Source organism: Hibiscus syriacus, unplaced genomic scaffold (assembly GCF_006381635.1).
Source record: "Hibiscus syriacus cultivar Baekdansim isolate YM2019G1 unplaced genomic scaffold, ASM638163v2 tig00111198_pilon, whole genome shotgun sequence".
Taxonomy (NCBI): Eukaryota; Viridiplantae; Streptophyta; class Magnoliopsida; order Malvales; family Malvaceae; genus Hibiscus; species Hibiscus syriacus.
This window is the reverse complement of record NW_024063014.1, coordinates 642,658-658,737: the sequence shown is the minus strand read 5'-3', so window position 1 is coordinate 658,737 and position 16,080 is coordinate 642,658. Positions and strand designations below refer to the sequence as shown.

The window sequence follows — 16,080 nt, the reverse complement described above, 5'->3', positions numbered from 1 at the left end:
TGTCAGAAACGGTTTGGACGTATGATCTGGGTGGTATACAAGAAATGCAACAAAGTGCAATTAAAAATCCCGATAATTGAGGGCTACAACTTGTAATAATAATAAAAATAATTGAAGGGTACATGTGTATAAAGTATCGATACTTAGCTAAATTAACAATGTAAACGGTAAAATTCTACCGGTGCAATGATAATAGGCGTACATGACAAACGTCTCAACTTGTCATTTACGACTATTGTCATTATACCGGAGCACTTTTATCCGTTGACATTTTTAATTTACCTATTACTTTAAAGTAATAGGTTTTGAAATTCCAAGTATCGGTACTTATGATTTACGTGTGTATCTTTCATTATTTAATATTATTATTAAAAGATCTAGCGTTTAATTCTTGAGAATTTTTGGATGCATTTTGTTGCATTTCCCGTGTAGCACCCAAATCATAAGTCTGAAATGCTTCCGATGCTTTAAATGTTTGAGAACCAAATGGATCGCCTTCGAGATTTTAAATTTGCAACTGCTTCTACATCAGCTATGTTCTCTCAGACGGTTTCAGTTTACGGTTCTCCTATCTTCATGAGCTAGATAAAATGGATAATATCCGGAAGGCATTCTTTGCATATCTAATCTTCATACTTGTTACTCAAAATTATGATGGTCGGGATTTCCCTCGCGTTTCATTTATGTTGATTGCTCTGAATATATAATGACATTTGATCTCCGAATCATTGTTTGTTGATTGGTCAGGCTTTTATATCCATATTTGCGTCTCTGTATACCGATACATTTGATGATTGTTGAAATATCAATACTAGTTATTAATGGTTTATATAAAGTATCGCTACTTTTTGTATATGTATCGATACTTTTTGTCTAGTATGCTTATCAAAACTATATACACGTAATAAGTATCGATACCTATGAAAAATGTATTGATTCATAATGATATAAAAGGTTAAAAATTGAAAAAAAAAATCGGTTTCAATATACAATGTAACCAGTCAATAGATATCGGTTTTGAAAAAATGAAACGTCAACAAAGTATCGATACCATACACAACATTATTGATACGTTTGTAAGAGTATTCAATATAAATATTGGGTTATAAAGGAAACCCTAATCCAGACAACTCGTATAGAAGACAATCGTAGTTTTAGAGGGAAGTTAGTTGATGTAAATAGTAGTAGCGTATTTTTTTGAAGCGTAGTTGTTTGTTTGTTAATGCAATTGAATCGAAAGGTATGTTTTCAAAACCTAATTTTTTAGTATTACAGTCTTCATAGATGGTTAGGTTTTTGAGTTAGGTGTTTTCGAATTAAATAAGTGTTTCTTCGCGAAGATCATGACCTTGAAATGGACCTATTATATGTTAAAAGTTCAATCTTTGTTCGCGAAGATGATGACCTTCAAATGGAGCCCCAATGAATCAACATTGAAGAAAATCGAAAGCAACCAGCAAGTATCAATGTATTCATGTAATTGTTCTTGAAATGGTTATTGGATTAAAGTATTTAAGAACTTTTAATTTATTACAAATTTTTAATCTCTAAAGTTTGACTGAATGCCAAAGGATAAACAAAACTGATAATCATGTTGACTGCATAGCCAATAAAACCCCCTTGCAAGGTCCAAATGGTAAGCTATGAATTGGTAAGAGAAGTTTCCTTTGAGGGTTTAGGGACTGAACCCCTCCCACGTAAGGAGTGCATGATTGAACATTACATATAATAGTTGTATTCAGTTATTGAAGAATTATTCTTCATTGTATATAAGGATAGTTGTAATGATATCCGTTCATGTTTTGAAACCAATTAGTTAGATGCATGCAGTACCTATATCCTCGAGGCAAAGGACAAGAAATCTGGCACTTTTAAAGATTTACCAAGAGCGGTAGCTTCTGCTCTGCATGAAGACCGAACCTAGAACCTGCTGAATGATAATATTTGAACACACTACGAGTATTTTATTGGAAACCCAAACTATTCTGCTAAAATTCTGCAACAGAGATGTCTCGGTAACCAATACTTGGGGTTTCCCATAAAATGTTCGCGGTTGTGTGCAAATCCCTTCATTCATTAGGTTCAATTTAAAGTAATAGGCATAATAGATAATGGCAATGTTGATTCTATGTTCGGTCTTCATACAGAGCAGAAGCTACCGCTCTTGGTAAATCTTTAAAAGTGTTAGATTTCTTGTCCTTTGCCTCAAGGATATAGGGTATTGAATGCATCTAACTAATTGATTTCGAAACGTGAATGAATATCATTACAACTATCCTTATATACAATGAAGAACAATTCTTCAAGAATTGAATACAACTATTATATGTAATGTTGAATCATGCACTCTTTACGTGGGAGGGGTTCAGTCCCTAAACCCTCAAAGGGAGCTTCTCTTACCAATTCCTAACTTACCATTTGGACCCTGTAAGGGGATTTATTGGTTATACAGTCAACATGAGTAACCTGGATAATCCCAACTACAGAATTGATTCCGGCCACGATTTACGGGAGACTCTATTCTACAGATTGTTTGGCAAGGTTCAAGTACACGATACAGGGGAACATAAGGAAAGGTCTAAGTATCGATACTCCAAGTACCAGTTAAAAGTAAGCAATTAGTGCATTGACACCCCATTGACGATTTCCTTTGCTTTACATCTTTTAAGTGCATTGTATATGTCTTTATGTGAAAATCCAACATTCTGATAACCCATATATAAAGAGCTTTGTATAAGAAATAGTTAAATTTACAAGGTACACGGTAACATTTTACCGGTATAATGATAATATCATAAACTTTTATATATGTATCAATATTTTGTTATATCGGTCTTTATACTTTAATTCAACGTGAATGCTCAAACAATCTGCACGCCAAAAGTATCAATATATACTTTGATTCCACCTAATATGTTGATAATACAAATAACAAATTAAGTACTGGTACTTATGATTTACATGTGTATCTTACATTATTTAACATTATTATTAAAAGATCTAGCGTTTAATTCTCGAGAATTTTTGGTTGCATTTTGTTGCATTTCCCCTGTAGCACCCAAATCATAAGTCTGATATGCTTCTGATTCTTTAAATGTTTGAGAACCAAATGGGCTGCCTTCGAGATTTTAAATATGCAGTTGTTTCTAGATCAGCTATGTTTCTCTTACACGGTTTCGGTTTACGTTTCTCCTATCTTCATGAGCTGGATGAAATGGATACTATCTGGAAGGCATTCTTCACATATCCAAGCATAACTTGGTTGATTATTTTATATCCATATTTACGTCTCTGTATCGATACACATACTACACGTATCTATATTTTATATTTGAGGAGTGTTGAAAAATCAATACTATTTATTAATGTATTTTATATCTGTTGTTGAAACCGATTAAAATTTGAGAAAATGGTAAAAAATTTAAACAAACAATGAAATATAACAGATTGAAAATGGACACAACCGGTTTCTAGAATTTCGCTTATAAAGTATCGGTACCTAAAAAACATGTATCAAAACATAACAATATAAAAGGTTGAAAATTGACAAAACCGGTTTCAATATAAATAACTTAACAGGTAAAAAATTGACAAAACCGGTTTCCATAACTGCGCCTATAAAGTATCGATCCACGTATGAAAAGTATCGATTCTTAAAACTTCAAAAATTACTTTAAAGTAATAGGTAAATAAATCATGTAAGCTGTAAAAATATACCGGTTTAATGGTAAAATATGTTTACATAAAGTATCGATACATTTTGTATATGTATCGATTTTTTTTGTCCAGTATGATTCCCAAACTAGATGAACCTAGGAAGTATCGATACCTATGAAACATATATCGATACAAGACAATATAACTGGTTAAAAATTGATAAAATCGGTTTCAATATTACAAATATAGTAATTAACTTATTTTGTTATCGTCGAATTTCCAAAGTCTCATCAGCTTAAAAAACACTACCTATTACGTTATATAAGCGCTACCTAATATGTTATTATGCTTGATAATGTTTCCAGTAATTAACTGGTTATGTTATAGTCGGATTTCCAAAGCTCCATCAGCTTTAACAAGGCGCTCCCTATTATGTTATATAAACACTCCCTAATATATTATTTTGTTTGATAATATTTCCAATAATTAACCGGTTATGTTATCGTCTATATATTTTTGGCACATTTTACATTGGACGATAACATAATCGGTTATTACCGTTTTTATTACTAACTCAAATAATATTTCCGGTTAAATCATATAACATTTACGATATATATATTTTAACCGGTCACTTGTTTAACAAGCACACCATTTTTTAACCGCCTCACAGTCGTACTTCCCTCACTTGGAAATTGAGATCTACCTTACCAAAATTCATCCCCTACTCCTTCCACTCGCTTAACCTGCGCGCGTCTACGTCAACCTCCTTTGACCTTCCCTCTAGGCCTCTGCCACAATTTCCTTTTTCTTTTCGAAGTTCAACGAAAACATCCATGTTTTAAAATCAAGTCATAGATTAGATCAATACCAGGGGCAGTTGCACTAAGCCTCATAGGGGTCAAGTGCATCCCATTATTTAGGGGAAAAATAAAATTTAGTATAATATGTTAAAGAAAAATGGAAAAAATAAAAAATTTTGCACCCCATTTATTTTAAGAAAAGAAAATTAAAATTTTGGACCCCCATTTATAAATTTCTAGATCCGCCACTGATCAATACATTGTTTAATTATTGTTTTAATTGATTTAAGGGTTTTGAATTAACCAAACCATTTATTTTATTCAAAATAATTTAAATATTTGATAAATACATTTTACTTTTTTGAAAATAAAAAAATATTAATTTGTCATTTATGGTAAAACTAAATTCAAATTTAAATATCGATTAAAATTTATTTTAATATAAATTCTTTATCATCATACAACGAGTTTAATTAAGATTATTTTTTAAAAAGAAATAATAAATTTTTGCATTTTAAAAAACTGAAAATAATTCTAAAATTATTTTTTTATTTTGATATCAATTCAATTATTTTTAATTGATTTTAATGATTTTCAATATAATAATATATAAAAAATCTAATAAATATTGTTTTTTTTATTTAATCAGTCGATCTAATCTAATTTTAGTAAAAGGTTAAAAACATTCTCAGACCATCACAATTTGTCCTTTTGGGCTTTTTCATCAGAGTACTACTCATTTACAAGATCTTAAATTATTTCTTATATTAACATGTTTTTTTGCTTATGTGGCGACAATAAAAACACATACTGAACTAAAATATATATATATATATATATATATATATAAAGTTTATAAAAAAACATACGCGAAGAGAATTTTATCAAAAATATATATATATATAGAATAAATTACACATATAGTCACTAATATTTGAGTAGATTTTCATTTTGTTCACTAAAATTTTAAAAATAATAAATCAATTATTAATATTACCGATTTATAACAAATTGATCATTCAACCTGAAAAACAAAATGTTGATTTAACATGTTAGTCTAACTTTTTTACCTCATTTAACCACATGACACCCTTTTGAGGAGCCTTCACCTCCTACTCTTCTTCTCCAACTCTCCATTTTTCTTATTTCTTCATGTCCACCCAAATTCTTAAACTTCTCTCATTTTTTCTTCATCTCCTCATTTTTTATTCATGAACACTGAAACGTCGTCTCTCTCCCAATTGTGACCGGGAGAGAAGCGAGTGGTATGGATGAGAAGGATGTTCCGAAATTTGAGTGGGTAAATCGATCAAACAAGTTTTATGAACGAATAGCTTTTTCAAATGACATTTAAACAATCATAGGAGATTTCTGAACGAAACTTCTTACACCAAAAACAACAATAGTGATTTTTGCCGACTTAACTATAGTTGAACTGTGTCAATGGATGATTATGGAAAAAATGACAAATCTTTTTGCACTTTAATCTATGGTAGAAGCACAAATGAAATCGAGGTTGAAATTACAATCTCGACAATGATAGTAATAGTTTCGAGTAAGTTTGGAACACCCATGACAAATGAGATGGTAATAGCCGTCAGAAACTAATTTAAGCGACGGGTGTTGAGAATGAGAAGGATGTGAAATTTGAAAAGGTAGTTATTCCAGAGCAGATGATTTGTGTAGTCAAAACTTGTGATTTCACAAGTAAAAGTCCAACCATCAATTTTTCTCATCACAAGTAAAGGACATATTCGAACTCGCAAATTTGAGTTATAAAGGACACTCGCAAGTCAGCAAAAGGCGGCCCTAGCGTCTGATCCCATGTTGACAATACGCCTTTAAGCCCGGTTTAAAAACTCAAAACTACCAATTCATAAACTCAAACCTAAAACCATGGGATCAACCTTCAGTTGTGATATACTTCACCCTACCTTCACTTGGATTCCTGATGAAGAAGACAAGGTTGAATTTTGATTGTTTCAATTTATTAAGGCAACAAGGATCCCTGCACAAGAAAGATGGCTCAAAGAGAATGATTAAATGAAGATAGATGAAACTATATGGTGAAGTATGGTGATGGAAGTAGAAGTAAGGTGATTGTAATATCCCAAAATTTGGTCAGTGACTAAAATGTAAGTTTGAAAATTTAATAGCAAAGTATAAATTTGAAAAAATTTAGGGACCAAAAATATAATTTTTTGAATTTATATTTTTTCCGTAAATAAACAGTTTAGTTCGAAATTAATGTTTTCGTGAGAATCATGATTTTGATTCAGGATATTTATTCAAAGATATCAGACAGTAAAGTCTGGTAAAGAATCAGATAATCGAATCGAACCGGAATTTCAAGAAAATATGAAGGATGTAGGTGAAGGTTGGAAATATTATTTCCATATTTTAGAGCAGTGAAATTTATTATGGATAAGTGGAATTAAAGTTAATTTTCCCTATTTAGCTAAAATTGAGAAAATTTAGTGACTAAATTGTAATTTTTAAATTGTTTTTGATTAAAGTAGAAATTCAACTTCAATTTGGTTCATATTTGACTATGAGATATTTTGCTGAAAGATATTTTTAATGGAAAATGGTGATTATCATGATTCATTAATGGCAAAGTTGGAATTTCTTATTAAATGGATTTTAAATTCACTTGGTTTATATTAAGACATGTGTATTAAGTGATAAGTGGAGGAAAATCATCAAAATTTCATCTTCTTCTTCCTCAACCAGTCGTGACTTCCATTGAAGGTAAGGGGAGCTTTTTAATTTGATTTTCAAGCTTCCATTGTTGATTTTTGGATTAGGCTATTAGATAAAAAAATTAATCCTCTTGAAATTCTCTATTAATTAGTATAAAAATTACATGGTGAACACGCTTTTATGATGACATTGGAAATTTAGGTTTATAAATGGTTTGTTGATTTTGAAGATTTTATGAAAGATTGCTATGTTTTTAATCTTGTGGATTTATTTTCAAGTATGAGTGATTATTAAAATCAAGTGTATAAGTATCTATAGTATTCAACTATAAGAAAGAAAATTAGGGAAAATGTTGAAAAATTTCTTATGGTCTAGAATTCATATTAGTATTCTATATGCTTTGGAGATTGATTTGGATCAAATTGGAAGCTTGAAATAGAAAAAGGGATATTTTGTAAGTTTTGATAATTGTGAGATATTGATGTATGAATGTGTAAATTGGGGTATTCAATGTTGAATATTAATTGTGGAATGCTGAATTTTAAGTTAGAGTAATGATTTGTGACCAAGGTGTAAACTTAGTGAATTTTGAAGGTGGAATTCAAATGGCCTTAATATATACGAACTTGACTGCAAGTTTATTAAATGTGAAAGCATCATGTGGGTATAATACTACAATGCTGGAAATTTATTACTTGGATGTTAAATTTCAATTTAAGTGTTTGTTTAGGATTAATTTGTAAGAATCGTTAAGATAGTGATTGGAATAAATGATAGTAATAAATAAGGATGAAATTCCAAGTTCTAAATGTTGAAGTATTGGTTTGAGTATATTATTAAGGTGTTTGAATTTTTAGTAATTATTATGAAGTGATCATAATGGTGAAAGACCATTATGAATCAAATGAAAAAAGTTGATATGAATTCTAAAAAGAATTCATAAATGGTGTTTTGAATATAAAGTTGTTAAAGGTTGAAGAGTTGATGATGAAAAAGAAATATTTATGGGATTGAATGTTTATTTTGGGAAGTTTAAATTTGGGATGAAAATGTGATTTAGTTTGATGTCGATTTAAGTATTGATTTTTTATTTTATAATATTTTTATATTTTAAGTTTAGATTATGTTAGTATAATACTAACATATAGTTTGAATATTTATGTTAGCTTAAGGAAGGGTTAGAGGGCATTAAAACTAAGAGATGGATGATTTATTTGAGATTGAAGAAAATGGGTTTTTGAAAGATATGTTGAAATATGAGTTTTTATTAAGGGTTGCTAGTATATTTGACTTGTCAAATAAGTAAATAATAGATTAGAAGTATTGGATGTGATTAAAAACATGTTAGAAAAAGTAATATGATTCTTGGGTTGGAGTGTTCTTTAGAGAATTTGGGTGTTATAAGAAACTAAATGAAGGAAAGCTAGTAGCGTTAAGTGATATTAAGTTTAAGGGTATTGTTGGAGGTAAAAGTAAGAGATTTAGACGAAAATTAGGTAAAAATCGGGCTGAAAAATAGAAAATCTGGGTAATGGTATCAGTAGTGGAAGAACAGTACCGATACTATAGGTTTAAATTTGAAGAAATACGATGAACAATATCGATACTGATGCAATTAGTATCGATATTGATGTGAGTATCGATACTATGAGGAAGGTATCGATACCATGGATTCCAGAATGCAAAAATGGTATCAATACTGAATGGGAGTATCGGTACCATAATATAGAAGTATCGATACCATGGTAGGGGTACCGATACTATTGAGCCTGGAAAATTTAAGATAGGAGGAATTTTAATAGAAATTGAATATAATAGTACTTTTGAGTATTATTAAAAATATAAATGTTAGAGAGTATACTAACATTAATATGATATGTGTATTTAATGGATGTTTGTGTAGATCATAACCAAGCTCCCGAGTCGAGCAAGAAAAAGGACAAGGATAAGGTTGCTGAGTAGTTAGACTTCATTACAACATACTAGGGAGGTATATCTGGTGAGTGCATTTATTGTAATTATATAGGATGAGGAAGACTCGCAATGAGTCAACCTCTAATGTTTTGATTTAATGTATGTTTTACAGTAATTGATATAATTTTATAATGATATTATGATTTCAATGCATAACGGTGCATTTTGGCAGAAAGGTGTCACTAATGACAGTTAAATGTATAACGGTGCATTTCGACATAAAAAAGGTGTTATTCATGGTTTAACTGAAAAGGTTTAAAATGATTCTCATGAAGTATACAAATAATTTCGGATTTTGATAGTCCCGATATACTTATGTATGAACTGCAGTTTCCTTTACAATATTATGTCTCACTAAATAAATACTTAACGTGTGTTGATTTAACGCGTAGGTAAAAGCAAAGACTAGTCGAGTAAGGAGTGCAACAACAACTATCATCAATCTAAGGTTGACTCATCAGTAACAGTAGGACAATCATGTTTATTTTGAAAATTAGCTGGCATGTAATTGATTTTAAGAAAAATGCTCTGAAATGTTTTATTATTATATTAAATGTTTTGCTTTATTTTCGAAACAAAAAAATTTATGAGTTTTACAAATAAGTAAATGTTTCTAAAAGTCATGTGACATCTGTAATTTATATACGGAAACATATACAGGAATTGGGTGTTACACGGATAACATGCCGCAAGGTGTCACAACACCTAGTTTTTGGTTCTTAGTTATTTTGTTATCCTCCTTTTTTTCACCTAGATGGTAATATTTCTGTCCTGGACAGATCATCAACTGGAGAGCTTGCTTGAAATTCCCCGAGGAACCAAAAATATCTGCCGAGGCTAAGAATTTAATATGTCACCTTCTCTGTGATGTTGAAACCCGCCTGGGCACCAGAGGGGTAGAAGAATTGAAGGTAAGTCCTTTCAGTGATAATACATGTTCCTTTAAGTATTATATATTAAAATTTAAAGAGGCCCCTTTATGATTTTTGTACCTGTTTTTGTTGTTAGATATCTTTGAATCAAATATTCATGACAAGTAAACATATTTCTCTGGTCTGAAGATTGCATCTAGATGTTAATTTTGTACATTGACAAATGAGTTGCACCATCTGCAATATTTTAGTATTAGATTGTTTACTTTCTCAGTTTGAGCTTGTTGGTATTTTGTTCAATTATAACTTTGAAGTCTTGAAGCACATCCGTGGTTCAAAGGTGTTAGGTGGGAAAAGCTATATGAGATTGAAGCAGCATATAAGCCAACAGTCAATGGAGACTTGGATACTCAAAATTTTGGGAAGTTCCCTGAAGTGAGCACTTTAAATACTAATGTATCAGAGTGATACCCTTAATGGGTTGATAAAGTGTTTACAGTTCTCAAGACTCGTGATATCCTTCGTACTTTGAACGTTGAAGCACTTTTAACTTGATGTCTATTCCCCAATTGAATGTTAAGAGTTTCCGTAGATTGATACCTTTCTTCATTGTATTTTAATTGACATGTGGTATACGGATTCTGGTTAGCTTTGCTTGTTGCATCTTTTAGTTTTTTTTTTTTTGGAAATATTTTAGCATCCTGAAGTTTAAATTGTTTTTTTCCAAAGATTCTTTAAATGAAAGTTTGAAATTGTCCGTCTCTTTTTTTTTTCCCTTTCAGTGAAACTAATTTTACTATATCTTTGCTTCTTGGTAGATTGATGGCCCTCCCTCCTCAATACCGGAAGTGGGACCTTGGAGGAAGGTAATGGCCTTTTTTGCTTCAATTTTCATTTTCTTTCTAGTAAGGTTTGTAGTACAATATTGTACCAGATTGATTTTGAAACGTTTTGATGTGTTTTTGTTCATTTGATGGTGCAGATGTTGACATCAAAAGTTAACAATTTCATAGGATTTACATTTAAGAAATCAGACATTGTTAAGTCACTTGAAAGTTCAGGTATACTTTTTATGCTTTGGTGCATGTTTTTAACAAGTTCTAGCGTTGTATCTTCACTAAAGGCTAAAGCTGCTCCAGTTTGGATAATGGTGGAGTTCACAGTTCATTTATTTTTTTCCCGACACAAGTTCGGATTAAATGTCAATGCCTTCTCATTGAGAAAAGTCTGTCTATTGCAAAGCCATGGGGGATCTAGTTCGCATTTTACAGATTTACGGATTTGCTTTTTACATGTTTTGTATTGGAACAGAAGTTATCATGTACCATTTTTGGTGACTGTGCATGTACATTATTCTATGATGGCATCATGAGTTGACAAACATGTTTCTATTCTGGAATCACAATTTTTCATAAGCATTGCAGGAACTGACATGAGATACAACGGACCTTCGAAAGCTCCTTCCACCATTTCCTTGTTAGGTATGATATATATATATATATATTCCTGAAAGATCCTCACCATCACGAGGAAGAAAGTATTTTATTCTACTTTTTCGCATTTGTCATTCTCCAAAGTCTTCGAAAGACAAGGAGCACTATTACAGGGTAATTTATCTCGTCTTTGAGTGTGGCTGATTGTCAATTGATGCAAAGAATGAATCTTCACACAGTAGTTATTACTATATATGCCTTGTGTAGCATCAACGCCTGTCCAAAACTGATGTTTGTATAATATTTAGAATAGTTGTTTAGCATACGACAATGTAGAAAGCTGAATTACCCCCCGCTTTTCTCTTGTTGTCACGTTCTTCTCTTAGCTGATTTCAGTTTAATTGTTGGACTGTCAAATATGTGACATTTTCTTTACTTACAAGATACAATTTTTAAAGGTAAAAAAAAAAGTCTTTTTTTTTTCTTTTTCCATTTCTGTGAACTTCAACTGTAAGTGTTTAAGTCGTCTCCATCTTAAACTTGTCCATATCAAGAACATTATTGTATCTTCGCAATAACCGGAAATATGAGTTTTATTTGATCATGAATTCCTTATACTATTACCATTTACAGGGCGAATCGATCTTCAAGAAACGGTAATGCCGGAGGAAGAGCAGGAGCAAGAAATTTGAATCCGTTGTTGGCATCTGCTAGCATAGTTTCATCTCAGGTACACATTCTGCAACGCCCAAAGGGGATTCATGAGATTAATTTAGTCAAAGAAGTGCTGCTTGGAGACACACTTAAAAAGGTCAACTAAAAATACATGATATCATCTTTGACTTCCTTGTTTTCGTATCTCCAAAAATCGTTGTTGTATAAGAGCTGCTGTAAAGCCCAAACTACGTTCAAACCATTTTGACTGTAATTTTAGCAGGAGTTAATTTTGCCTTGATATGCGATTCCTGTTGGAATTTTGTAGTATGGGCTTGGCTTACGTAGCTTCAATAAATATCTTTGTTTGGAGTGCAGTGGAGAAATCGGACATCGCAAACTGTATGAATCAATTTAATATTTGATTGGTCAGAACTCAGATATTTACTGTAACTTTTATATATACGAATATATTATTGTCCCTTCTAAAAAGCCCTCCTTATTCTAATTTAAAAATAATTTATAAGAAAATAATTAAGGATGCACAAATATCTATGGAGAGAGTAGATCAAAGTGAATAAAACCATTTATATTTCGTCCGTTTCTAGTTAATTTTCATACCCTACATTTTCCTTTTGAAGATTTTAGTAACATATTTCACCTATCAATTTATAAACTCATACATTCACACATTATATTTATTAAAACAAATTGTAATATTAAACCTGGACCGTTCCTTGTGGAACAGAATGAGTTGTAGTTATATATAAAATGATATACACGAATTTAGTAAAAAATTATACACACATTTTTACCTGAATGATTTGTTAAATAAATAATTTTTGTTCACATAACAAAATTTAAATATATTTTAGAAAGGAAAGGAGATCGTAATCTTATCCCCAAGTTTGAAGATAAAGAAATAAATAAAAGAAAAGAAAAGAAAAGTGAGATTAGATATTTTGAAGAGCCAATAAATATCTGCCTGCAGTATTCGCCAAGCCAACCCCTAAGATATGACGTGGCAAAGTGAAGGTCCCATGAAACGTGTAAAGGCAATGACAACTGTAACGTTCTTTTGTCCCCTCCCCATATCATCTCCCATTTTTGTTTCTCTTGTTCTCCATTCTCAAATATTTCTCTCTTCCTTAAAAGAGAAGTAAACTTTGTTTCTTATTCTAATCTTTTCAACACGGGATTTTTTTTTTCTTTCATGGAGGGTTTTAGGAAAATTGAGTCTCGGACGAGTTCAGAGGCTTCTGCCTCTGAGTTGACTCCTCATAGATCACCCGATTTTGCTCACCATGAACAAAATCCAAGCCTGGTACACCCTCTTCTTCTTTTTCTAGATCTTTTATGGTTATTGATTTATGTATCAACGAATTTGAGTCCTGGGTTTCGTTTTTTTTCCTTGTTTGAAGGAAGTAAATTCGAGTGACATGGGTTTAGCATTTAAATCAGCTTAATTTTCGAACTTCACTTTAAAACATTTAATAATTAGTAATTAGCCTCTTTACATGGTAAATTATCATAATTTTCAATCATGCATATCCTTTTGATTTGCATTAAAAGTATTTCCGTTGAGCATTAGAACTAGAGTTTTAAGGGGGAAAAAAGGCAAGGATTTATCATCAGACGTTTCTAACTTCAAAGTAGCTTTGATTGTTAGGTACTATTAATTGAGGATTTGTAACTTGGAAGCCTAGAAAATTCATTATCCCTTTTATTTCTTCTAGAAGTTAAGCTACCTCACATATTTCATGGTATTGATGCTGTAGATGTAGTTGGCTCCAATGGGGTCTCCTTAATTATATGTTTTCCTTTCTTAATTTGAATTGTTTATTTCTTCTTTCTAATATGTTTTTTTCCTTACACAATTATTTGTTTAGTTTGGGAGAACTTACTAATCATGGCTGTTAATGATAACACGACAGGATTCTCTGATAACAGAATCTACCTCTACAGAATGGACAGATGAGAAGCACACTTTATACCTTAAATCCATGGAAGCATCATTTATTAATCAGTTATATGATTCTATGAGTTCTCTTGGCTGGAACTCTGGCTGGAACTCAAAAGAAAAATTGCCAGGATCAAAATCATCAAGGAAAACATATTGTATCTCTTCTGGCCAGGTTAAACTTTAATCTCTGCTTCTTGATAATGATGGAGTTGCCTCTCTAATTCCTGTGTCAAATCTTATTTACTGCATGTTCCAATCTTCATTGCAGTTTAAGGTTCTTCGAGGTGGTTGCTGGAAGAAGATCAATTTCGAAAGTCCTGGATTTCAACTAAATAAAAGAGATGGCTCTCATTCATTTGTGGCGAGTCCATGGATCCAGCACTTCAGATCTAGGACTACATGTTGCGGTGGTTTAGCCTCTTGTAGTCTTCAAGATAATGCTTCATCCAAAGGTGATAAAACAAACAATGTTCATTTGTAAGAAGCAATTTCTGTTCAGCAGCTTCTGAAACACTTTCATGCATATGGCAGAAAAGCAGTTCCCTGCAGTGATATATTGGTGTGTTCATGATGTTATATAAAATTCGTGTTTTAGGTGCCTGTGGTGGTACCTGATTTAGTTCATCCAATCTTAGACTTGCTTGATTATTAGACTTTTAAGGTATCATTTCTGTTTCCACCTATCATAGAATCATGATTTCTTTCTATTATATGTTTAGGGTTTAACAAAATATATCTATTCAACAGTATTAGATGTATATCATATAGTATGATTAGTACCCTTCTTTATGCAGTTCAAAGCGTTGAAGCTTACAATTTGAGTGAGTTCAATTCAATTAGTCCTCATATTCTTATGGTGGCTTGTAATCACGCGCATGCTGTTAAATTTCTTGCAACTTTGGCTGGAATATTTGGTTTGTATGTAAAAACGAGTTCAAAGCGTTGAAGCTTACAATCTGAGCTTGAGTTCAATTCAATTAGTTCTCGGGTTTCTTTACATTTTCAAAAAAGATCTAGTCAGCTCGGTGATGTATGGTTGTTCATTGTTGTTAGGCCCAAGGAGGCATACATTTATTTGTTTTTAGTACAATATCTGCGAATGGATTTGCTATGTTGCAAAAGAAGAGATGCTTAAAGTGATATCTATCAGATGTCAAATAATTGAACTCTAAAAGGTTGGTTGGCTTGTTGCAGAGGTGTCGGATCAGAACTTCATAGACGAGAAACAAGGTGAAAGTGCTAGTGGTGAATGCAGCCCGAAGAGGCTGAAAACTTTGTTAACTGATGCTCCATACAATGATCAGGTAAAAACGATTAGCATTGATCTTTTACTTATAATACATAAGATTCTAAAACATTAGGTATAAATCACTTTATCTTAATCCTAAACATCTAGCATTTTCTCATTTTTGTTATTAGGTAGTTCCATGAGGTGAAGATTCAAACAGCTGCGAGAAATAAAAAGTGTGCATCTACCAAAGCAAGTGATTTGTGTGATCGAACCTGATACAGTGAGCAAACTGATTACATGGGCGTTCATCTTTGGTGACTTAAATTTTGAATGTCGAACGCTTTATCGTTACATGCATATATGTGCAGGACACCGACAGAGCCGGAATGATCGGGGTAGGGCTTTTCTCACTGTAAATATAGCAAGATTGTGGTTAGTATTGTAGTAGTTTTGGTGGAGGATGTTCACTGTTGGTTTGCTGATGGTTCTTTTCTATCCGTACGTGTAAATATTATTCTATCATATCGTGCAGTTTTGAATTTCGAATGTGATAGGCAGTTGTCCCACTTTAAGAATGAGTTGTGGTTAAGGCTAAAATGGCTAAAAAAGGTAAAGCAAAACGATGCATTGAACAGAATTGGTTGGCTTGGCACTGGCAGTTAATGGGTTGTTTTCAAGTGAATTTTCTTGATGCAATTTGCTTTATGGTTTGGGGCTAACTGTTGACCTTCTGTCCATGGGCGTTTTGTGGACAAAAAATAAGTTTTCTGCAATACCAACAAATGAATTG

At 31.8% G+C, this 16,080-nt stretch overlaps 1 protein-coding gene and 1 long non-coding RNA gene across 3 annotated transcripts; both read left to right on the top strand.

The window, feature by feature from the left end:
• Positions 1 to 7,147: 7,147 nt before the first annotated feature.
• LOC120155577 lies at positions 7,148 to 12,498 on the top strand. 2 transcript variants are annotated; one of them, XR_005518980.1, is made up of 8 exons: positions 7,148 to 7,211; positions 9,067 to 9,162; positions 9,530 to 9,585; positions 9,917 to 10,444; positions 10,828 to 10,875; positions 10,992 to 11,070; positions 11,434 to 11,490; positions 12,076 to 12,498. It is a non-coding gene; the product is annotated as an uncharacterized LOC120155577 (long non-coding RNA). The 2 variants fall into 2 exon arrangements; XR_005518979.1 differs by lacking the exons at positions 7,148 to 7,211; positions 9,067 to 9,162; positions 9,530 to 9,585 and adding an exon at positions 9,811 to 9,830 and having other exon boundaries at positions 12,076 to 12,494.
• An 803-nt stretch (positions 12,499 to 13,301) lies between these two features.
• LOC120155578 (cold-regulated protein 27-like) lies at positions 13,302 to 15,843 on the top strand. Its single transcript, XM_039167103.1, has 5 exons — positions 13,302 to 13,420; positions 14,031 to 14,231; positions 14,328 to 14,511; positions 15,254 to 15,363; positions 15,479 to 15,843. The coding sequence occupies exons 1-5, from the start codon at positions 13,310 to 13,312 to the stop codon at positions 15,488 to 15,490; spliced, it is 618 nt and encodes a 205-aa protein (XP_039023034.1). The 5' UTR covers positions 13,302 to 13,309; the 3' UTR covers positions 15,491 to 15,843.
• Positions 15,844 to 16,080: the final 237 nt, after the last annotated feature.